General features: G+C 35.0%; 4 protein-coding genes and 1 non-coding gene across 7 annotated transcripts; 2 read left to right on the top strand and 3 right to left on the bottom strand.

The window, feature by feature from the left end:
* Positions 1-1,942: 1,942 nt before the first annotated feature.
* On the top strand, positions 1,943-7,734 carry LOC132309348 (serine/threonine-protein kinase D6PKL2). Of its 3 annotated transcripts, XM_059807674.1 has the most exons (4): positions 1,943-2,217; positions 2,426-2,472; positions 3,211-4,295; positions 6,681-7,734. In XM_059807674.1, exons 3-4 carry the CDS (start codon positions 3,325-3,327, stop codon positions 7,555-7,557), a joined length of 1,848 nt encoding a protein of 615 aa, XP_059663657.1. In that variant the 5' UTR covers positions 1,943-2,217; positions 2,426-2,472; positions 3,211-3,324; the 3' UTR covers positions 7,558-7,734. The 3 variants fall into 3 exon arrangements, with proteins under 3 accessions (XP_059663657.1, XP_059663650.1, XP_059663664.1); XM_059807667.1 differs by lacking the exon at positions 2,426-2,472; XM_059807681.1 differs by lacking the exons at positions 1,943-2,217; positions 2,426-2,472 and adding an exon at positions 2,257-2,279.
* Positions 7,735-8,378: 644 nt separating this feature from the next.
* LOC132309372 (uncharacterized) lies at positions 8,379-11,826 on the bottom strand. Its single transcript, XM_059807690.1, has 4 exons — positions 11,175-11,826; positions 9,286-9,404; positions 9,028-9,143; positions 8,379-8,876 (listed from the first exon to the last, which is right to left on the bottom strand). The coding sequence occupies exons 1-4, from the start codon at positions 11,560-11,562 to the stop codon at positions 8,645-8,647; spliced, it is 855 nt and encodes a 284-aa protein (XP_059663673.1). The 5' UTR covers positions 11,563-11,826; the 3' UTR covers positions 8,379-8,644.
* On the bottom strand, positions 8,562-8,634 carry TRNAF-GAA (transfer RNA phenylalanine (anticodon GAA)). Its single transcript has one exon. It is a non-coding gene; the product is annotated as a tRNA-Phe (tRNA).
* Positions 11,827-13,151: 1,325 nt separating the features above from the next.
* LOC132278909 (WEB family protein At1g12150-like) lies at positions 13,152-16,834 on the bottom strand. Its single transcript, XM_059780817.1, has 3 exons — positions 16,792-16,834; positions 15,049-15,281; positions 13,152-14,645 (listed from the first exon to the last, which is right to left on the bottom strand). Exons 1-3 carry the CDS (start codon positions 16,832-16,834, stop codon positions 13,152-13,154), a joined length of 1,770 nt encoding a protein of 589 aa, XP_059636800.1.
* A 1,317-nt stretch (positions 16,835-18,151) lies between these two features.
* On the top strand, positions 18,152-24,275 carry LOC132309342 (cellulose synthase-like protein E6). Its single transcript, XM_059807660.1, has 8 exons — positions 18,152-18,557; positions 18,885-19,206; positions 20,200-20,340; positions 21,499-21,630; positions 22,352-22,564; positions 22,696-22,923; positions 23,148-23,495; positions 23,625-24,275. The coding sequence occupies exons 1-8, from the start codon at positions 18,286-18,288 to the stop codon at positions 24,168-24,170; spliced, it is 2,202 nt and encodes a 733-aa protein (XP_059663643.1). The 5' UTR covers positions 18,152-18,285; the 3' UTR covers positions 24,171-24,275.
* The last annotated feature ends 838 nt before the right edge of the window (positions 24,276-25,113 follow it).

The following is a 25,113-nucleotide window of genomic DNA, read 5'->3' as shown; positions in this document are numbered from 1 at the left end:
TTAGTTTGGTCCATGCTTGGCACATCCTTGAAAAAAACAGACTTCCTACGTGTCTGAATTTTGTCGACTCTTACACAATAACCAATAAAATAAAATATCTCTTATTAAAATATTTAATTCAACGATCAATTATAAAAACCGATGAGGACTTTCAACATTTTTCTCCCAACTTGAAATACGTAAGCTAAAGGGGTTCATTTATTCATGCATTACTCTCTCTCTCTCTCACACACACAGTGACACACACACACACAGAGAACCGTGTGGTTTGGAGTAGTCCAAATGTGACCATCAAAAGTTCAAAACCATGGGCATATCCTGGGCCATGGTTGGTTTGGGTTGCAGCTACAAAGGTGATATATATATATATATATATATATATATATATATATATATGTGGAATGGAACAAGACGGATAAACTTAAATGGATAACCCCACCTTGCCATATCAGACCTTGACCTACTGCAAATTCATAACTTCAATTCTTTTTTTCTTCAACTAAAATAAAAGGGCTCATATCGATCTTATGATATGTTATAACTTCGATCGAATAAAAGAGAATGAAAATGGTTGTGTGCAAAATTGCAAGTTATACTAGCAATTCATAAGTTGACTCATCAATTATTTATTATTATTATTATTATTATTATTATTTGGCTCACGTTGCTCTAGCAAATCTTACCACATTAATCGATGAACTCTTCTTGTAAACAAATTTCCTATTACCAAAGAGTATGCTACTTATTGTTGCGAATTAAACAAAAAAATAATAAAGAGATCAAATATACACACAATAAGAGCACACATAATAGGGTTACGTAATAATAAAAAATACCAACGAATACGGAGAGTTTAGAATTAATATATATCCTCGCATTAGGGTAACATAAAAAGTGCAAAAATTATATAAAAAAATTAAGTTGGATCCACAAAATTGGACCTTGATATATAATCTATCAAGTTCCACGCTATACATCACTCACACAGTCATGTCTAGGAAGGTCAACTTAGCTGGTCTCAATCTTGCCCCACCATAATGGATGAGTTTGGATAAATCTTTTTTGAGTTATGAGCGGATTTGGGTAGAGTATCAAGAATCTAAACCAACTTCGATTATTAATAAAAATTATATAAAGAGATGTTTTAACATTAATTATAGCATTTTTCTTTCATTATTTTTATCAATTCGAAATTTAAGAAAATCTATGATAATTGTAATTGTTTTGTATTTTTTGTGTTTGGATTTTTCTAAAAAAAACTTATAATAAATTCATTCAAATTTTTATTTTTATTTTTATTTTATTTTATTTTTTTCCGATTTGGGGCCGGGCACAACATTTCAGGGTTCAGGAATTAAATTTTCGTTTTGGGCATGCTCGAAATATGATTAACGCCACGTAACTTAAATAATGCATTTCACTCCAATTTTTTTTTTATAATACACTCCAATTTTTGTTTTATTCTTAAATAAAATGACAAAAATGTTGCTAGAAACATTAATGGTTGATTATCTTATAAATTGAGATGAAAAGTTCATTTAAAGTGATTGTATTTGTGAGTGTCGCTTCTTAAAAAAGAATTCTTGATTATGAAATGTGTCTATTATAATTAATTTTATTACGCATCATTTAGTTGAGGAAGTATTTAATTATAACAATTAACAGTTCATTGTCGCCATAAATGATGATGGGTATTTGAAATTAGGTCAAAATGAAGCACTAAATAAAACATGATTTTCTGTGAGATTTACCAGAAATTAAGGGACTTAACTATAACAAAGGTTGAGGAATATTGGGGAAAAAGATGAAAGTGAAGGGCATTTCATTTTCCAAGCAAGGAAAAGAAGAAAATTGAGGGCATTATCGTCATTTCAAATGAAGCATTGGCGTAAGGGCATCACAGGCGTGAGACTGAAGTTGATTCGGAGTTCGGACCCCTTCAGTTTCGGGACCAGAACAAACAATCGAAGGAGAAAAAAAGCTCTGCTTTAGCTTTGACCATTCCTCTCTCTCTCTCTAACACACACACACTATCTCTCTCTCTCTCTTGTCCAGAAGCGGAGACCCAGTAAATTTTTATTATCAAGCATCTCTTTCGCATCTCTCTCTCTCCACAGGTATCAGGAGGAGGCTATGTGAGGTGATCCTTTTCAACAGTGCTCTTTTTCACTCTAAAAAGCATAGCTTGAAGCTGGGTTCAGAATATTTGAGATTTAGGTACTATTTTTTGACTCTCTCTCTATCCCCTTTCTTCTAATTGTTGATGGGTTTGTGTCTTTGTAAGTTCTAGTCTTGCCTTTAGCATCTTGGTCTTTCTCTGTTTTTGATCTCTGTTAGGGTTTGACTGGAAGCTGTAATTCTGTCTTGAATACCTGATTGTTGTAGAATTGACTCTTAATCATGTTTGTGTGGTTTCTTCCGGCAGATTGATCTATATTGTGATTGTAGAAAGCTATAATGAAACTGCATTTGGTGAGGACCTGACCTAATTGATTATATCTTTTGCCTTTTTGGTGGTCCTTGAATCCTTTATATGTGTTCTGAAGTCTTCTTTTTTTATTTTGTCAATTGATTTTTGTTTTTCTAATCCCTTTTCTGTGTGAAAAGTTTAGATTTTGAGATGCATGATTGACTGTTTATCATCTACTACTTACTCATTCCATTTTTTGGGGGCTCTGTTGGTTATTTTCACGAGTAATATTGGATCAGAGTCTGCTTGTAGTTATTTGCTTGAATCCGCTTCATTTTGTTGAGATGTGTTCTTCTAATTTCTAATTGGGTTTTTGGTCTTATTGTTGTTTGGTAATAGAAGTTAACATTTTGATGTACCTTGGAGGTTGTTCAAATATTCCTCTGACTACAGACTACTGACCTTTACTTGTGTTTTTCCTCTACTAAAGGTCTTATGTGATTTATGCGGTGTGTGGTGCATCCTGCATCTGGGTGTATGATCCATTGTTTCCCTCATGTTATTTTGAGTTAGTTGTGCCATGAAGCCCCAAGATTGCTTAAATTTATACTCGGATTTGTAATTTCCATTTCTTTGTTTAGAATTACAAAGTTTTATCCAATCACTATCTCCTTCTTAACAAATAAAATGTTCCCGGTATATATAATGTTTTAACATCTCTCTTTGACATGGTGGCTCATTCTGAAGTAGTATTTTGGGTTTTTGGTGATCATTCGATTAATTGACTGTTGCTGTTGCAGAGGTAGAGGAGATTATATGCTGCATTGTTGATGGATGCAATATGGTTAAGAGAATGGGAGCTGAGCAATGGATTTTTTTAATCTGTTCTGTATGAATTGTCTTTGTTTCCTCTGATGGCCTCAAAAACTGTTGCCAGGCCTTCCCCAGAACAGCGGCAAAAAGGTGTTAGTGACTGTCGAATAGTAGAGGCAGATAGTCAGGGGCCTTTGCCTTCACTGGTCTCAAAGACAGGCAAACCCAAGCTGGTTGCTCCTGAACAACTAATAGAATCTGGACATATTACAACAAAGCAGGTCACTGTAGAAGCCTTGGGTAGTAAAAGATCGCCAAATTCTAATAAGAAAGGGCCTATCGATTCATTAACTAGTAAATTTGATCCAAATATTTCATCACCTGGTGTTGAACAAGTGTCAACAGTAGTAAGTACTGCAATAAATGACACTAGAAGCTCGTTGGAAGTATCTGTTGATCAAGAAAAAAAAACATCTGGGACCCATGGAAGCGTGAAGAATAGTTCTGTTTCTGCCAAAGTTAGTGATGGGACCAGTAGTCTTCCAAAAACCAGTGGAAGTGCCAAGATTAGTGATCGTGCTGATTTTGTTGAGAGTGGGAAGAGCAGCTTGTATAGAGGCAGCACAAGCAGTGATGTGAGTGATGAGAGCAGTTGTAGCAGCTTTAGTAGCACTATTAATAAGCCCCATAAAGCAAATGATTTGGGATGGGAAGCCATCCAAGCTGTACGAGCAAGAGATGGGGTCTTGGGTTTGAGCCATTTTAGACTGCTGAAGAGATTGGGCTGTGGTGATATTGGGAGCGTCTACTTGGCAGAGTTGAACGGAACGAAGTGTTATTTTGCAATGAAAGTTATGGACAAAGCGGCTCTAGCAAGTCGTAAGAAGCTTCTTCGAGCTCAGACAGAGAGAGAGATACTGCAGTCTCTGGACCACCCGTTCCTTCCAACTCTATACACCCACTTCGAGACGGAAAAATTTTCGTGTTTGGTGATGGAGTTCTGCCCAGGAGGAGACTTGCACACTCTTAGGCAGAGGCAGCCAGGGAAACATTTTTCTGAGCAGGCAGTAAAGTATGATTTCTTCTAACCATGTCCTGATATGCAGTAAATTTTGAAATTGAATCTTGTTTTCTGTCATAGCTTCCGTTCATTTTCCCCTCATTATGCATTATCATTTTGTATATTTCTTGTACGATATGTTGTTTCAGAACTTGTATACCTAGTTACAGAAATATCAAAAATTTCCAGCTCATCTCCTTCTGCAAGGGAGTACCAGAACCATCCAATTCCCATGCATTTTGAGAATTTTGTTTACATGGCAACACATTTTTAACGTGTCCAACACTCCAGGTTGAAATTGAAGAGAAGTTTAAGAATTTGCCTTAAGTTATTGGATTATGCTATTTAAAATGGTAGTTTTCTCTTGCATAGTCCTGCCAAAATAGTACTAGAATGGGTAGTTGATATATCATGGTCCATAAATTTTATTCATGTCCAACTGGAGGTTTTACATCATTTTTATTAGTAAATAACAGAAATTTATTAAGACTAAAAGAAATACAATGGAAGTGCTAACCACAATATCCTGGAAGGGAGAAAGTAGAGATTAGACACTTCCAACAAAATTCCTGTATTATCTTTTGCTACACACCTAAAGTTACATAATAAGTGTTCTATCCCTAGTCGAGTTGTTGTCAACTCGACTTTAGCCATCAGCAGGTTAGATGATGAGTTATTTACATAGCTCACGTATATCTTCGACACATTTGTGTCCAGAAAAATGCTGCGAGCATCTGTCTCTATCAATCATGCCAAATACGCCTTATCAATCTAAACATTTCAAAAATCCTTCGATTTCTGCCCATTTGGACAATAATAGTTAAGAGCTAGAATAACCAAATGACCTCCCCTTAGTTTTGTATTCAACCTGTTGACAATCTGATCTCACTCCAGCATAACAAACCAAGCCACTATTAGTAGATTTGTAGCCACCTTTCCTTTTGTAAGAGTACAACTATAAAGAACAAATGGTCCTGAGACGCAGCTTGCCTTCTATGAACGAACACATTTCCTGATCCAAAATGCCTAACAATTCATTGATCTTGTGTAGTCAATCTAGTCTTGATAACCAACCATGCTACTTAAGTTCATAGCAGATAAACTCGTTATACTGGAGTCACAACGTCTTTAAGAGCATCACAGGTGCTATGCACACTAACCATCTCTGATGGAAACACCACCGGGAACTTCAATTTCTTTGTGGAAATTTTGATGGAGTTTACAATTTTTGTTTTTTTAATTTAAAGTTTAAAACCAGATAATATATATGCACTAGTTTGTAGAGTACACTTTGATGTTTTATTTATTTATTTTTTCTTGAAATGGGATTGAGATCCTACCAAATTCTTGTCTAGAGGTAACCAATAAATAGACGTCAAGCTTTTCGTAAAGTTAGATTTCCCTCTATCGCAATACTTATATTGAATATTGTAGTTGGCTATGACTAAGTTTATAAGTTTGTCGTTGATATGTAAATTTGAATGAGAAATGACTGCCTTTTTCTTTCTTTGCAAGTTTTTAGAAAAAGTCATGGAAAAGTTCTTAGATCTGCTTGGCCGTAAGTTGATATAGGAATTAAGGATTGGATTTAGGAGACTAACATAGTGATAAATTTCATGATTCTGTTGGCTCTTGCTATATAGATTTATGTATGAAATATGGAATGGGTCATTGATATGAATAGTGACAAAAAATAATGCATTGTCAGACGAACTACACTTTCTTTGCTTATGCACTTCCTACTCTTATGCGCGCGCTTGTGTTTTGAAATGTTACATGCCTGCTGGTATTGTCTGAGATACTGTTCTACAAATCAAAATGGTTTTAACATCAGTTTTTATTATTGGATTGGAAAGAAATGGAAGCATAAAATTGAATAGTTTTTTTACATTAAATAATGAACCTTATTTGGTGTTGCTATATTGTGCTGCTAAATCTCCATTAGTGTTTTATTATAGCATAGCAGAATAATACCCATCGGTACAGCAATGTTAGAAGTTGTCATCTTCAGCAAGAATTGTCTAATTGTATTCATGGAAACACCCAAATTTTTTAGACACCTGTATCATTTATGTACACAGAGTTAATTATGGTAGAAATTAAAACATCTTGGCGGTTTTGTTTTAAATTATGTCACTTTATCCACAACATTTTACAAGGTAATGTATCTTCAACAGTCAGTAGACTTCCGAAGCAGTGGTTGTCTTTCTGAGATTGGATTAGACTCCTGGTCAAAATGCAAATAAGAATGTTTTCTGAAGTTTATAGATATTGAGGTCTGGTGCAACAATGACCCAGTATTAGTCACTCTGGATGCTAAACATGTACTTATTTATCTTGAGCACCTATTAGATAAAATTAGTGAGGGATTAATTGTTCTTTCTCATTGTCGTGCAGATTTTATGTATCAGAGGTCCTCCTAGCTCTGGAATATCTCCACATGCTTGGGATCGTTTATCGTGACCTTAAGCCAGAAAATGTCCTTGTGAGGGAAGATGGACACATAATGCTCTCCGACTTCGACCTTTCCCTTCGGTGTGTGGTTAGCCCGACTCTGGTGAAGACATCATCTCTTGAGTCAGAACCTCTTCGAAAGAACCCAGTTTATTGTGTCCAACCTGCTTGCATTGAACCTTCCTGCATTCAGCCGTCCTGTGTAGTACCCACAACTTGCTTCTCTCCCCGTTTCTTCTCTAGCAAGTCCAAGAAGGAGAGGAAGCCAAAAAACGAAGTCGGGAACCAAGTTAGCCCATTACCTGAGCTCATGGCTGAGCCAACCAGCGCTCGGTCTATGTCATTTGTTGGGACCCATGAGTACTTGGCACCTGAAATTATCAAAGGTGAAGGACATGGGAGCGCTGTGGATTGGTGGACTTTTGGGATTTTCCTATATGAACTATTATTTGGTAAAACTCCATTTAAGGGATCTGGTAATCGAGCCACATTGTTCAATGTTGTTGGGCAGCCTCTTCGATTTCCCGAGTCTCCTGTTGTCAGTTTTTCTTCTAGGGATCTGATAAGGGGGTTGCTTGTAAAAGAACCACAGCACAGATTGGCATATAAAAGAGGGGCAACTGAGATTAAGCAACACGCTTTTTTTGAAGGCGTGAATTGGGCATTGATACGCTGTGCTACCCCTCCAGAGATTCCCAAGCCCGTTGAGTTTGACAGAATACCAGCACCAGTGGCATCAACAAGTGAAAAGACTGCTGTTGCTGCAGCTGCTCCTGATCAAAAGAATGCCGATAATTACCTGGAGTTTGATTTCTTCTAGTTATTACTAGTACTTGACTGCAAGTTGTTTTTATTAAAGGAAACAATTATTCTGGATGTTCAGGGATTGTTAGTGGTGAGGATGGAGTGTTCTTATTGATGGATGATGAGAACAGTATGTTGTTACTGCCTGTAAAAGTTTCAGATCTTTATTGCATAATTATTGCTTAAACTTCAATCATTTCAGGGTTACCTACTCTTGCATTTCAAATCCTGGTCAAGCTCTGCTTCGACTATACTGTGTGAGGCGGCCTTGTGTGTGGCAGAAACACGGTTCTTGAAGCACTTAAAATGGGGTGCATGGGAAACTGGAGTGAGGAGGAGCAGTTGGTGGATGTCGAACTAGATCGGCCAATAATTCGACTTGGTTGTACATTTTACCAGAGCAGTATGTGCTATATTTGTAGCTGTATTCTTTGTGTTCTTGTTATTTTTGGTTGCACGCAAGAACAACAAAAGATTGAAACTTCTGGAGACATGCTTGTTACCTAATTCTATATTGAATTCCTAACCACTCTATTTTAAGGTCAGCTGGGTAACCCTTGTTATGCTGGGTAACTTGAAGGTTGTCTTGAGTCGAGAAATTATTACATAGTCCAGTCCACGTGGTCTCAATCAATAACAGGTTCCTACGTAGTACTAATTTTTAGCACCTAGTTAGCTGTCTGATGTTTATTCCTACTGCATACATGTGGTGTATGATTTTAATAAATCACAGTCTTTGTACGTGTTATAAGCATGTAAGGTGACATGAATGTATCAGAAGTAGGTGCCAAATCTGAGTGACAGGCAGTTTTCTAGTTCTATTATTATTAGAACACATTTATTGTGACAGATAAATTTAAAACATAGATTTCAGAATAGAATTAAAAATAAATAAAAAGCTGTACTTCAAATCGTATTGGACAGAATTTAGTTCTATGATTATTGACACATTTATTTAAAAAACAGAAATATAGAAGAAAAGCATCCGAATTTTCAGGAAAAAGGGAAAAAGAAATGGAGTGCGGTGAACGTGGATCGAACACGTGACCTTCAGATCTTCAGTCTGACGCTCTCCCAACTGAGCTATCCCCGCAAGTGTTTACTCACTTAACAACTTTGCTTTTAAAACAATAACATATAAAGGAATCGTTGGTCCCAATCTCGTGCTCCACTGATGTAGATTTGGGACTACCATCATTGCCACGTGGAGAAGGTGAATCAGTCAACTGGTCAACCACTTCCTTTCCTTCGCAGATTATCTTTATCTCACAATATTCCGGTGCATTTTGAAGTACCTGATCAGCTATCCCACTCCCTCGCTTAGTCCTCAATTTCCTACAGACCACCCCCCAAAAAAAAAAATAAAAAAAAAAAATTTTAATTTTGGGTGCATGCACTTGGTAGCTTTTTTTTATATGGAACTTAATAATTTGGCAAAATTGGGACCAAAATTGCACAATGTAGTGGAGTGGAGGGTTGAACCTACCTAAGATTGGATTTGTTGGTGCCCACAATCAGCTTTCTTATATTGAGGATGGGAATGAGGTCCTGAATTGCCTTTGCCTCCATATCACTCTCAATAAGTATTGTGTCCACTTTTACCTGTTTTTTTTTTGTTATTCATCAACTTAATTTCAAATAATTGATTCCAATGTAAATTAATGATACATTAAATAATCAGGCACATGAGATGTTATGGTATATCCAAGAGAGACTAATATATATATATATATATATATAGTACCTTGTAAGCAAAACACTTATCAAGGAACTTCTGGAGGAATTCTCTTCTCTTGCTTGTTTCTTGGTTCATATAGTTCTCCTTCTGCTCCGGGTTCACCTGACTTATTGGAAGCTTTCCTACTATCATCTCCAATATACACACACATGGTTAATTAATTAGTTTTTTCTGATGCAGTTGAGACCTTTGAAATGTATACATTACATTATATATGTCTGTGTATATATATATATATATATTATATGATTGTACATAGAGTACCAAACTGCACCATAAATCACCTAGTTTTAAGGTGAAACAATAAATTTTGTTTTATTTTATTTTATTTAAAATTTAGCTCATTTCAATCTTTTACGAACAATTAAAAAAGACTTGCTGCTAAAAGGAAAATAAATTCAAAATAATAAGCATAACAAGTAAGGGAATGGATCCCCTCTAAGAAAATTTATCTCTTAACATCTATAAATATTTAATCATATGCTATTAAGGTACTCGTTTGACTAAAAATGAATTACGTTAGCCTTCTCTCTTTGGATTTCCCTCATTATCATCTCTATTGGCTACAATTGAAGATTTGGAAGATTTTACATATTTTTTTGAGTTAAGAAAGTATTTTAAGATCTCAGTACAAATAACTCAAAGGTCATTTGGATCTCCTTTATCTTTCAAAATTTTATCCCACTGCAACATCTAGATTAGTTAAATCATATAAATATATTCTTATTCACAAATTTGGAAGATTTCACATATTTTTTTGAGTTAAGAAAGTATTTTAAGATCTCAGTAAAAATAACTCAAAGGTCATTTAGATCGCTTCTATCTTTCAAAATTTTATCCCACTGCAATATTTAGATTAGTTAAATCATATATATATATATATATATTCTTAATCACAAATTCTAACAAAAAAAAAAAAATTATACCCAAATTTACAGATTTTTACACAAATCCTTAAATTATTTGGATGAGAGAGAACATTAAGGTACATTTTTAGTCAAACATATCTATTAATTAATTAATTAAATTATTAATGTGACGCCTTAACAATCATGTGATTAAATACTCGTAGATATTTGGAGACAAATTTCTTTAAGGAGGATCCATTCCCAACGTGGGATGTAATTAGTTAACTTCTGATGAGGACCATAGGTGGGATCCATCAAATTAACTTATTTGTTTGGCACCCAGACTAAACCTAACCTAATTAGTTGGGATTAGTATTAGTACTCCTAATACTTGTTTAGCCTAGTTAGGCTCTAACCCTAGCAATTATAGTAGGGTTTCATTGGGCCTACCGCAGGACTCAATGTGCAGCCAGATTCGTGATTAATTTTCAAGTATGGACAAAACTAAATTAAATGTTGTGGTTATATATGATTTATGAAGCACCCCAGCGTCTTTTTCAACCTATGTTATATTATATATAAAACCGAAACATGAACTAGAGAATCAGACAACTCATAAATCATAATATAGTCATATGGTCGGCGGTTTCCCATCTTACAAACTAGTAAATGAAAGAAAAATATTAAACAAATATATTTAATTTGACAATTCTTATAGAGATTATACCTACAAAATTATTTACCCACAAGTTTATTTATATAAAAAGCTCATTACATATGGTTTCTCATGCCAATAAAAACTTCTATTAATTAATTAGTACTCTCGGTTTTTGAGCTAAAACCAATGACCTTTGATCAAGCAAATCAAAGTCTCTCTCAAAAGTCTTGTTTTTGTCCCGGCAAAAAGCCAACCGGTGGTTAAGACTTAAGTTCCACCCGTCCCATATTTTCAGGACGGTTGTTTTGACCCGCAACTCACCTCACCTACCATGTGTGTGTTTGTGTGAGAGAGAGAGAGAGAGAGAGAGAGAGAGAGAGAGGTCTTACATGGTGTAGGGATGTAGTGTATCTCAGGGAAGACATGAATGAGAAAAACAAGCGTTGATGGATTGAACACAGCATGGTTGAGAGTCCACTCGAGCGCGTCCATGCTAGAGAGCTCATCACTACTCTTCTCCAGCACTGCGACATAAACAACATCATCATGATCTCTGTTTTGGAAATCGTACGAAAACAAACTACCCTCAACTTCTTCTTTAATGGACTCCATAGGCACACCACTGTTGATCTCAAACATGTCACTCGAGCACTCTTCTTCTATCTCACTTACACCACTTCTAAAGTCGCTCAAATACTTCTCATCAAACCCGCCACTATTGCTCTGCCCTTCTCCGCCGGCTTGCATATCGCCGGTCTCTGTCAACGCCACCGACATTTTTTGGACAAAAATGACAACAAAGAATTGACTGAAACAATTCTTGTAAGCTTGTTTGGGTTTGAAGTTTATTTATTCTTCAACCTTTAAACAGACTTCGAGATCTGGTATCTTACTCGACGAGGAAACGATGAATTGAATTGAATGAAGCTATGGTATAGTCACTGCAGCTTTGTGGTTTGAGAATTACTAGAAAATTTGAAGAGGAGAGAGTCCACAAACGTTATATATAATGACTTTTTTTCCATTTAGCGTGCAGTTCTTTCCCTGCAGTTTGTTCAAGTTATGCATACTCTAGTTGTACGTTGAAATTTTAATTGCCCTTGACTTTTGTTAAAAGGCGAAGATATCCCTATTGTACAACCCCAATACGAAAGAGATTGGAAATTTCTTCTCCCCTTCAAAAATGGCCAACGATCTAGAAAGGGGGTTGGGAATTTCTTCTACTTTGACTTTTCTTGATAGGTCCCAACCCTATACAAAATGATATAACATCTTTATTTCATATGACTAATTAGTCCCTATCTCTTACGAATTATTAATTAAAACTTCATAATCAATCAATTTTTTTCTCCCGCAGCTCACGTTACCAAGTTGAAAGCTACTATCATACACGTGCGCGCGTGTGTGTATGTATATATGAATATATACGTCTATTTTTGTAAGTATATTAATGGTTGAAAAGATTGCTAGTATAACTTTACAAGTTTAAATACATCGACTTGTAATTTACTAATATATATTTTTTTCAAAATAATTATTCGAGGAGACCATATTACATTCACATCCATATTCCATACATCAACAAGTGCATTTATGTGCTTTGTTTTATAATATATGTGCAATTCAAATGGGAATATCCGGATACGTACGGGAATCATGGCCATAAGGGAAGTAGTCCAAGGTCAATGTTTATGTACATGTATTATGTATATGTAGTTGTAAAATTCAGGATACACAATTTACACCACATTTTGGTAATTTCGTATTCACACATTATATTTTTACTAGTAAAGAATAACATCATGATGATATTATCTCTATTCACCTAACTCAGTCGAATACATTCCACTTTCAAACTTTTTATCGTGGTTATACTTTTATTTTATTATTGTTTCATTTACTTTCAAGTGAAAAACAAGGGGTTTTTTTTTTTTTTTTTCAAGTGGAATACGATCAGATGAATTTTTGGTTCTCCTTCTTCAGATGGAAAATAGGGTGATATTCCTCATGATTTCAATATCAAAATCCTGCATAGATCTTATTTCTTCGAAGTGATAATACACATGTCAATTGCAATCCTGTTATTTATTTTCCTTCCTTGAATCCAATTAAAAACAGGACATTGATTCTTAATGGTGTCATCTGGTTTTTCATTTCTTTCCTGAGAACCATAAAAAATTACAAATTACACAATTTGTGTTAATCTATTTACCAGGAAGATGGAAGTTTCAACCTCATTTCAGTTCTTGTTACAACCATGAAAGCACATTTTTGAGAAATATAGGTTATCTCTGTCCCCATATTGAACATCCCATCTCAGTTCCATGCCAGGTTTTAGTTTTGAACCCCACAAACTGCAAGAGTACTCACATCCCTGTCTCTGCTTTCTCTTGTTCTTTTTGTCGCCATTTCCGGAGTTCGCTCTCCACTACCCTTTTTGCGGCATCAGCCATCTCTGCCTTCTTCAATGCATCCCCAGTTGCAGCCTTTATATCCTCAATCTCTTGCATACTTGCCTCCAACCTCTCCACCGCTTCTTTTTCGCGCTCATTGATTGCTTTCACCTCCGCCAAGGCAGCAGCCTCTTCCTTCTCAGCCATATTCCCAGCTTGCTCAGCTTTCTTGCTCAAAGATTCAAATTCTTCGACTGATAATTTGATCTTGTTATTGAACTCTGAATTAGTACCATTAGCAGCATCAGTCGCTGCAGGTGAGCTATGAATCTGATCATCCGCCATCTTCTCTGCAGCTTTTGCTTCTTCAGCTTCTTTAAGTGCAACTTCTAGCTTTTCCTCTGCTTCCTTTGCAGCGATCCTCGCAGTTTCAGCTTCTTGTTTCAGCTCTCCAGCTTGTCTCTTCATCTCCTCCGCTTCCCGCCTTGCATTTTCAGCTTCTGATGATAGAGCAGCTTCAAACTCGGCTTTGCTTCTATCTAGTTCCTCTTGTAGGCTCTGAGCATCTGATTCGATTTTATCTTCTTTCTCCTTCAATTCAGAGTAATCTCTCTTCACATTCTCCAGTTCCAGCTTGAGGGAATCCACCAAACTCCGAATGGAACTCTCTTCTTCTGAAACTTCTTCCAGTGCCTTTTTAGCATCATCAAGCTCTGAAGCCACAGTTTTCAAAGAATCCATATCCGAAGCATGGACATTTTCCAATTGCTCTTGTACAACTTCAATTGCTTCTGTTGTTTCTTCCAGCCTCTCCTCAAGATTCCCCGCGAATTCAAGTTCATATTCTTCCTTCAAAGCTAGGATTTTCTTCTCCACTTCTTCCTTGGCATTTCTGAGAGATTGTAAGTTAGCTTCTTTTTCAGTCATAGCCTTGGTTTGCTCTTCTTGTGCTTGTAGAGAGGTAACCTTTACCTGACCTGCTGTTTCGCGCATTTTTGTAATTTCATTTGTAAGCTCACTTAGCCTCTCTTTGTTCACTATGGTGTCATGTTGCGCATCTGCAGCCTTTTGGAATGCATTTAGTTTCACTTCCAAGGATGCATCAAAGTCCTGTCGTACGTTGGCGAGCTCTTGTTTTGCAGCACTGAGTTCCGCAGTAGAGGCCTTGTATTGCTCTCTTTCACTGTCAACATCTTGTTTCCGAGCACCATCAACTAGTTCGGCTTGGCTGGACCCTTCCTCGAGTGCTTTAGCCCGATTCTTTGCAGCTTCAGTGGCTGCAATGGCGGCCAGCTTGGATTTACTAATGGTTTCGATCTTGTTTGTCAATTCTTGCAGCGTTCTCTTGGCCATTTCAAGTTCCTGGAGTGCCTCTGATTTAGTAGTTTCCGCATTTTTCAGCTGCTCTTTACACTTACCAAGTTCTTTAAGGGTCAAGTGTAGCTGTGATTCCTTCTCAAGAACTCTCTGCAGCATAACAACAACACGAGCAAATAAAATCTTTAATTGAAAGCTTCATTAATAAATGTCCATTCTTTTGATTGACTACAATAGTATCTACAAACTATACTTAGGTTGAAAGACAATAAAATGTCTCTACAAACTTCCTGAATCCTGCACCCCTCTTTCTCCAACACATGAGAGGGCTTAGCCCAATGCATGAGGCTTCCGTTATTACGAGATCTGAAGAGGGTTAGATATACGCAGTCTTACCCTCTTCTGCATGCACGAACGAAAATGTAGGAGAGTATTCGGCATAATTGCACAATTGAAAGCAGTGAATTAGAACTACTACTACAGGTGTGCTTCACAATATGGTCCTCCTCTAATTTTAGCAATCACACAGTAAATAACTTGGCATTTAACATACCTCTTCAGCAGTTTTCGGCTTCTTAACCATAGGTGTGGAGGCCTTAGGGGAAGCTACACCAAATAAACTAACAGCAGCCTTGACTGATTGAAATGGTGCTCTGGTATCGATCTCTCCCACGTGATCTGTTTTAGGAGTTCCCGGGGCTCCTGGAGAATCAACGGCTCTAGGAGAATCTGTGCCATTTTGGCGAGTTTTTATTCGAAAGCCAAACATTATTTTCTCCAATACACCTGCAAGATCATTATAAAATGACTCAATAACAAATTGAATTATTATTATTTTTTATTTTCACTACAATAAATAAGAAATTCAGCATTGCCCGAAAATATGATCACAAGAAGAAGGAATGAAAAAATGGCTATGTTTTCTGTTGATAAAGGGTTGTTACCATTTGATGCACATTTCAAGCAAAAATGGTACATGAGAAAATTTCGAACTTTGTGAAAGAAATGATTCTTTCTAGATGTCACAAGATCAATAATTAATCTATATAACACATAATTCTAAGAAAATCATCATAAAGCCATTCAATTTTCAGGGGCACTAGATCGTGACAGACTTTTGTTTGGTTTTTAGGAATGTTCCTTGTCTATTGATTTGGAAAAAAATGGAAATCTAACATTAAATGAAATGAGACAAATCATAAACATATCTAACATATAAAAGTAAAAAAGTATAAGCAATGTACCTCAATGGATGAATTATTTCTTCGTAAATGGAGGGTGAAAGATTCTATTATGTTATGTCTATACGTAGAGAACGAAAAAACAAAGAAAAGAAAAGGAATAAACTAGGGTTGATTTTTTATTTTTTATTTTTTAAAGCTATCAAGAAAGATCAAAGTGGTAGAGAATCAAGCAAATAATTAGCTATCAATTTGGGGAAATATATATATAAAGAGAGGTACTGAAAAGGGTTTGCTAGCTATATCCAATTATAAATTTAAATGATTTTGCTGCACTTAGTTACTTTATATGATGTATAATGTGATGGAATGCAGCAAATTCTTTAATGGATATAGTAAATTCTAGATTTATTTTATTTTTCTTGTGAAAGTAACCAGAAAATCAGAGATGATGATCATAGAGACATTTTCGGAAGCTTAAAAACCAAAAAAATGGGGATGGAGAAATGTGATCCAAAAAGGCCAAGTTGGCCTTTCACAACCATCCACGTGTAGGCAATGGAAAGGATTTAAGAAAACGATTTGTTTTTTAAAGCGTGTTTTTGCTGTAGACAGTTAGTTGTTGACCTCCATTAACACGTGTCCAACTTATGCTATGCTAAACAATGCTCTACCAGTTTTTTAGGAGAAAATTTTAATTGCGCGAGTTATATTAGTAATGCGATATCACCAAGTGAAGTGATGTGGTATCATCAATTGAATGGATACTGATACATAGTGATATGACATTATATAATTGGTTGATGGAAAAAAGTATTAAAGGTGTATGAAAGTTTTTTCATTTTTAAGGCCAAATTACACATTTTGACCTCCTCCGAATTTTAACAAGTGTGCTGAACAATATCCCTAACGTTTTCTTTCTATCAACCAAAATTTAATAAAATAAAAATTCTGGCATTGTCTTGAATAAAAAGACAATAAAGTAAATTATAAATTACACTTACCTCGTATTAGGTTCGTATAAATTACGCACAGGTTACGAGGTAACGCGAATTTTCAACTTATTATATATTTGTAATATAATATAAAACGCATTACTAACTTTTTACGCTTACCTTTTGACAATTGGCAAACGGATTTAGGGGAGGTTAAATTCATAAACGCTGAAGCCCAAACTTTTGGAACGTTAGTGTAATTTACCCAAAAAGTAATGCTACTGTACACACAAATTTAGTAGTCTGCAAATAAAGAACAAAATAGGGAGCAAATAAAATTTTATTAATTTGTAAAAATTGAGTACAATCCTTTGATATATATTCTTTACAAAAGAAATAAAATATCCTCTAATTCGATCTCCTTTGTTTGTTAGATTTAAGGGTTGTTGGAGCTTGATCTTGAATTGGGCTGTTGATAATCTTCTTCAAGTATTTGTAGTTGAAGAAGATCGTCGATAATTTTTGATCGAGGGCTGACGAAGCTTGATCTCGAACAGTTTTGTGTGATGGTTCGTTAAACTTGTTAAATCACAGAGAAAGAACGGCACGATTTTGATGTACTTGGTGTTCTTTGTTGAATTTGAGGAAGAACGACACGGTTTCGGATGTGCTTGTTATTCTTCGTCTTCAGAGAGAATTTGTTGAATTTGGTGAAGAACGGCACGACTTTGGATGTGCTTGTTGATCTTCGCCTTCAGAGAGAATTTGTTGAATTTGATGAATAACGACACGGCTTTGGATGTGCTTGTTGTTGATCACCGTGAAATTTTGGTGAAGAACGACACAATTTGATGTGCTTGTTGCTCTTCAACTTCAGGTTTGGATGCTGGGGATGAGTATTGACAGAGTTTCTATATTTCTCTATGAAATTCTAGGATTTCTAGAATTCTCAATTTGTGTACTCTCTGAATTTTTGGACCCCTTCCTCCTTCCTCCAGGCCTCTATTTATAGGCTTCTTGGATTAATAAGATGATAGCACGTGTAAGGACAAAATCATAACTGGGTCGAGCCAGGCTATATTGTGATGATTATTTATAAAATAATTATTCCCAATATATTTTATTAGGAATAATTATTTTTTTATTTAATTATCTGGGTTTGACTAGTTAAATAATTTAAGTGGACTAAGTTTGGGCCAATTAAATAATTTAATTAAACATGAGATCCATATTCAATAGGTCAATTTGTCAAAACAAAAGTTCATAAAATTTTAGTATAAATAGCTATCGCGTCTATTTTTTGGGACTCTAATAAATAGTGTTTAGTAAAATAAAAAATAGTTAACTTGGATTCTCTATTTTCTATGACTTGTAGTTGGGTTTTGTAGTGTTGCTCTTTGTAAAATAGGAAAAAAGGGAAAGAAAAAAAAGAAAAAAGAAAAAAGAAAAAGGGAGAGGATAACATTGATAGGAAATAATTACGTACTATTTTGGGAATTATTTCTAATTTTCCTAGAAAATTTTACAAAAGTCACAAAACTAATTTCTTTATTTGAAAATTGTTTCATGTCAAAATCAACAAACAGAGCTTAAACTGAAGTGGTTCTCATGCAACTCCATTAAACAACCACACCACACCCTCTCTCTGTCTCTCTCTCACACACACGGGGAGAGATGGGAAAAGATAGTTATTTTCCACTCTTTGAAACAAAGGCAGCAAAGGGACGCATCTTTCATCGACTGTATGTAGTACCAGTATGTATAAGCATATGTTTGATATGTTTCTATAGAGCCACTCGTTTACCAACACAAGGAGAAGTAGAAAGATGGACTTGGATTGGTATGTTCGTGGCCGAGCTCTGGTTCATTCTCTACTGGTTCATCACTCAATCCATCCGATGGAGTCCCGTCTACCGTCACACCTTCAAAGACCGGCTCTCCCAAAGGTCTCTCTCCTCAATCTCCCCTCTCTCTATATGTATATACACACGTATATGTATATTTATGTTCGTAAAGGGGAATGAAAATATTATGACCTGTTTGGTTTGTCAAAACTTAAAAAACATAAATTTTTTGACAGTTCTATGTATATTTATTTTAATCTGAATCGACCAAGCATATTTTATACAATTTTTTGATTTTTAGTTTTCAAAAAATAAAAAATTGTTCGTTGACCTTAAGTTATTGAGAAAAAGGTTTGATTGTTGTTGTTGTATATTTATGTGCGTGTTTTGCTTATATTATATTTATGTATGTGTTGTAAATTGCAACAGATACGAGAAGGTTTTGCCCGGGGTGGACATATTTGTGTGCACTGCTGATCCTATAATAGAGCCACCAATAATGGTGATCAACACTGTCCTCTCCATGGCGGCTTATGACTACCCACCGGAAAAGTTGAGCGTCTATCTTTCCGACGATGGCGGCTCCGAGTTGACGTTCTATGCTCTTTTAGAGGCTTCTCGCTTCTTGAAACACTGGCTGCCATATTGCAGGAAATTCAAAATAGAACCGCCGGCACCGGCAGCTTATTTTTCCACCGTTGGTAAACCACGAGATGGTAGTTCCATGGTAGAAGAATGGTCCTCCATCAAGGTACGAAAACTAAATTTATTTTATGGTCCTCTTACTAGAATTATTAGATGGTCTTCAAAAATTACTAAAAATCTATTGTTTTTGAATTATGTTATAAAAAGCTCATATCGTAATATTTTGTACACAACATGAGAAGTTAAAAAAGAATTTACAATCACAATAATTATGTTGATATGGTCTAATTCCATTCTATGTTTACAATCATATGCGTCTACAGTCACATGACTGCAACTCTACTTGTGTTTTGAATAAAATACTCATGAAAAAATTAATAAAGAGAAAGCAAATCACCACCACCACCACCTTCCAGTTAGTTCGCTGGTAAGTTATGGTTTATATAATTTATTGAGTTGTGTGGACCGACTCTTTACGAAATTGCATGGCACGTACCATTTTGAAGACAAAAATAAATTTTAAATTAATACAAAAGGCGTAGTTATGGACGTGACAAGTACATTTGATGTCAATCACGGAGAGATGATTTTATTTATATGAAAGCGATTTTTTTTTTCTCCTTGAAATTTATATATATATATATTCTTTTAAATCCAAGCTTGTTTTATTATCCTCTCATTTATCATCCTAGTATATCCAATTTAGCAGTGTCCAGATTCCAAATCCCACTGGGTCCCTTTATAGAGAAAAAACATACCACTATGCAAGTTTGTGTGCACAAATTGTTCACTGCCTGACTTAGCTTGATGGACCAACAGCAACTGATGAAATTTGTCCTTATTCTACAAAAATGTTATGGACCATAACAATTTACGTAAAAAAAAATTAAAAAAAAAAATAAATTATACTGAACTAGTAGCAGGGTTTGCAGGATAAGTAATACAGTAATAATAATAGTGGTGGTGAAGAGAAGAGTATTTCTTGTACAATTGTATTATTTAGGGGTGGGTGTGTATTTGTGTGTGTGTGTGTATATATATATATATGTGTGTGTGTGTATAATTAATATATAACATTTTGTTTTCTACTACTTTATAGAAATTGTATGAAGAGATGAAGAAACGGATCGAGGATGCTACAAAGCTAGGCCGAATTGCAGATGAATTTCGGAAAGAGCACAAAGGATTTAATGAGTGGGACTTGCCTATAACCAAACGGGATCATCACACCATTCTTCAAGTACTGTTTACTTTATTTATTTCATTATGATTAATTACTAATTTTATAAAAATTAAAAATCAAATTTCCACCTTCTCAAAATTCTTGTATATTTTTTATTTTGAGATAGTTTCAAAATATACATTTCATTTCAAAAATAGATATACTATTTTTTATAATATTTCTAAACTATCATTTTTTACTAAATAAGTACACTAGAGGTTTTCCCTCTATAAAAAAAAAATATCCCTTTTTTCAAAAAAGTTTTTTTTGGGAGAAAGTATTATATTATCTTTTAATAAGAATATTTTTAAAAATTCACTCTTATCAATACAATAAAAAAATATTAAAAACCCACTAATATACAAAGTTGGATTCCTATTTTTGGATTGCTCTTCATATATATATATATATATATATATATATATATATATATATATATATATACACACACAAACATGGGCGGAGGCAGCATGTGCCCAGGGGCAGCTCCCCCCCTGCCCATGCTGCCCCTTTATAATTTTTTTTTATTTTTTTATACATAAATTTAAAAAAATTGACATAATGCCCCCCTAAAATTAATAAAATGGCCCCTCTACCCCTGAATTCACTAAAATTTATTTTATTTTATGCATATAATTTGTAAATATTTATAAAAACACCCTCATAAGATTTATAAATTATCCCTATAAAATTATCTATTTTTAAAAGTGTCTTTAATTCTTTATTCCTTTTTCTTCTTATACTTCAAATTTCTTTTGTCATCTTTAAAACTTTTGCATTATTTTTCTACAATTAAAACCTATTTTTTCCTTCAAAATTCTCTCATATTTTTTTCTTTTTATTTCATTTTCTTAAAAATTTCTCATTTCTTGCACTTAAACATAATTTATGTGCAATAACATTCTTTTTCTTTTTTCTATTCTTATTCATTTTTTATTCATGATTTTAATGCAATGTTGTTACACTTATTTTTTCAACGTACTTGAAAAAAATTATTTTATCAGTGTTAATATGCCCCCCTGAACCAAATTCCTGACTCCGCCCTGTATATACATACATTATGGTTCATCCCCTCAAAACAATATTATTAATAATAAATAAATATTAAAACCAGAATCCCTGCTTAATTATTTACAACCATGTTTTATATTATGGGTATTTCTGTCAATCCCAAAGATATTAATTGATGGAAGAGACTCCAAAGCTGTGGACATTGAAGGACAACCTTTGCCGACATTGGCATACTTGGCACGTGAGAAAAGACCTCAATACCACCACAACTTCAAAGCAGGAGCCATGAATGCCCTGGTAAGCTAATACAGTAGTCCACAATTGGTTATTACGGAGTACTCCTCTGGCTCAAAAAAAAAAAAAAAAAAAAAAAAAGAAAAAAGAAAAGAAAAGAAAAAAAGAAAGAAATGTCATGCTTTTCTTTTTTATTTGTCTATGGTTGTCACTTTCTTTTTTCAAATAATATATTTTACATCTTTTCATATATGTTTTTTAAATTTAAAATTTTAACTTGAATATTTAAAACTTAAAAGGGCAAATTAGTAACTTTTTAAGGAAATAAGACATGCCTCACATGTCCCCTTAAAAATTCCTACTTCCTAAAAATGACATCTTAATTGAGAAAGAGGGAGTAATACATTAAAATGATAAATAGTATGGGAGTCCTATATATTTGATTTATTTATTTATTTTATTATGTAAGCCATTTCATATATATTTGATTTATTTATTTATTTTGTTAAGGCATCTCTCACTAATATAAATATAGTTGGATGCGTCCAACTTTCAAACTCTTTGTCCATCTCTTAATACACATACCTACATGAATTTATCTATTTTCATAACTTATTCATGCATATATAAAAACATGCCATTTAGTTGTACATAATACATATACTACGTATTTCATAAACTCAACGTTAGTAACAAATTGTGTATCATTAGTAGTCATTTTTTTTAAAAAATTTTCTTTTTCCCATAATGATGATTGTCATTGTTGTTATAATTCAATGAATAGATAAGGGTGTCATCAAGGATAAGCAATGCTCCGATTATCCTTAATGTGGACTGCGACATGTATTCTAACAATTTGGAATCAGTGAGAGAAGCATTGTGTTTTTTCATGGATGAAGAGAAAGGTCACCAGATTGCTTATGTTCAGTTTCCACAAGTGTTTGATAACCTCACAAAGAATGATATTTATGGTAGTTCCTTGAGGATAATCATTGAGGTAATTAATTAATTAAGCATTAACAAGAGCTCTAGTTTCATAATACTCAAACCTCAAAGTTTTGAAGTTTTTATTCATAAATGGTAAGAGGATTTTACAAGTTTCCTACACTGAGAAACTTGTGGTTGAAGCTGGAGATTGCAGGTTTGGATGCTAATGGAGGGCCTTTTTATATCGGTAGCGGTTGCTTTCACCGGAGAGATAGTCTGTCCGGGAAGAAGTACGACAAGGAATGTAAAGCAGAGTGGAAAACACAAATTGATCATACAAAGGTTGAACAAAGTGCAGATGTGCTCGAAGAGACATCCAAAGTTCTTGCAAGTTGTACCTATGAACAGAACACTCTATGGGGAAACGAGGTCTCTCTTTCTCTCTCTCTCTCTCTTCCTCTCAAACTCGGATCTCTCCTGTACACTGAGAGGGTGGAGATCACTCCTGGGGTACACATCCATCACCCCGATCTCCATTTTTCTCACGTGTACAGAACTGCCCAGTGTGCATAGAACGGGATCCAGGTTCTTTTTCTTATCTCTCTCTCTCTCTCACACACACACATATTGAGATCATAAATGTTGATATGCAGATGGGATTGATGTATGGATGTCCAGTAGAAGATGTAATTACAGGATTGGTAATAAAATGTAGAGGCTGGAAACCTGTCTATTTTAATCCAAGAAGGGATGGTTTTTTAGGACTTGCACCAGTAACACTATTGCAGTCACTAATTCAACATAAGAGATGGTCAGAAGGTGATTTTCAGATTTTTCTCTCCAAACACTGCCCGTTTGTGTATGGATATAGAAGGATCCCTCTAATACTTCAAATTTCGTACTGTTGCTACATGGGTTGGGCTCCAAATTGCTTGGCTACACTATACTACGTTGCCGTCCCTCCTCTTTGTACCCTTAGAGGCATCTCCTTGTTCCCAAAGGTATGGACCTTAAACTTTTAGAACAGATACTTAAAGATTTTAAATACTTAACCTACTTTCGTCAAATGATCATCTAATAATTCTATAAATTGTTCCGGTTTTTAAGACTTTAATCTTGTTGTGCCACAGTTATCAAGCCACTGGGCTCTTCCGTTTGCATGTGCTATCGTTGCAAAATACATATATAGCTATGCAGAGTTCCTCTGGTGTGGAGGTGGATCTCAAGAATGGTGGAATGATCAGAGGATGTGGTTGTTCAAAAGATTAACTTCCTACTTGTTCGGCTTCTCGGAATCAATCTTGAAGGTGTTAGGCTTCACCAGCTCTGGTTTTGTGGTCACCGCGAAGGTGGCTGACGAGGAAGTGTCCCAGAGATACGAGCAAGAGCTCATGGAGTTCGGTGCCCCTTCCCCAATGTTCACCATTATAGCAACACTGGCACTGGTCAACCTGTTCAGTTTCGTTGGGGTGGTAAAGAATGTCATTTGGGATTTGCAAACTCAGTTTTTAGATCAATTTGCACTACAGATACTGCTATGTGCCCTACTGGTTCTCATCAACCTGCCTGTATTCCAAGGACTCTTCTTCCGAAAAGACAATGGCCGTATGCCGAATTCTGTCGTGTACCAATCAATTATTGTAGCTACACTTGCTCATTTAGTAGCCTTGTATTAGATTTTTATCACTGCAGACCACAGTCTCTACTAAAATTATGTACTTAGATTTGAATATATGGTTTCAAAATATTTCCTACAAAATTAAAAACTATATCTTTGATTATTACTCGTCTTTTGTTTCAAATCAGAATTGACTAAAGAAAGTAGGTACCAACTTGGTGTATTCGTCTGCACTAAGCTCTCAAATAATTGAAGATCAGTATAATAAATCATATAAGAAATAATTAAGCTAAAGATCTAGATGTCAATTATTAAATTTGCCCATGAATTGAAACAGCCAATGATAAGACAAAAGTAATTGCAGAGCTTACGCAAGCTCTTCCACATCAAGACAACATGATACTATACTTGTTGGGGGAGAAATTTATGCAGTCCGATACGACACCATTTTCTTGCAAAGAAGAGAGTAGAATATCGATAAATCTTGACGGCACCGGTGTGGTGTTAGCCAAAAACTTTCCGACAATCAAATCAGTCATCGGAAGTCTAAAAGAAAGGTAGGGATTTAATAATCGTTTTTTTGTCGTACCTTTATTGACCGGTAGGATCTTATTCTTATAGTCGTTCTCCCTCAGTTCATTTGCGGGATCAGAGGAGATCCGCTTGTGTGAGATCAGAGGAAATCCGTTTGTTGCTAGATTTGTCGGGGATATGATTTACCCCTTTGACTTCCTCAAATTGTGCCAAGGTTATCTTTACCCTATTGAACCACGTCATCTTTCATTATCATTGATAATGAAATATTATCATTCTTATCCAATGGAAATATCATTGTTTGAAAGTCGAAGAGATCTAGCGGCTGGTCAACACTTAGTTGCCTCTATCGTTAGGTCAAGATATATTAGGTTTATTTTTCCCTATCAGTTGCCCCCCATTCCTAAGCTTGCTCGTCTAGCTTTGGGAATGTAAAATTTTATTTATTTATTTGCCTTGGCACTGTT

Source organism: Cornus florida, unplaced genomic scaffold (assembly GCF_030987335.1).
Source record: "Cornus florida cultivar Cherokee Brave unplaced genomic scaffold, ASM3098733v1 CherokeeBrave_3.0.0_Hap2_Chr01, whole genome shotgun sequence".
Taxonomy (NCBI): Eukaryota; Viridiplantae; Streptophyta; class Magnoliopsida; order Cornales; family Cornaceae; genus Cornus; species Cornus florida.
This window is presented reverse-complemented; position numbering and strand designations above follow the sequence as displayed.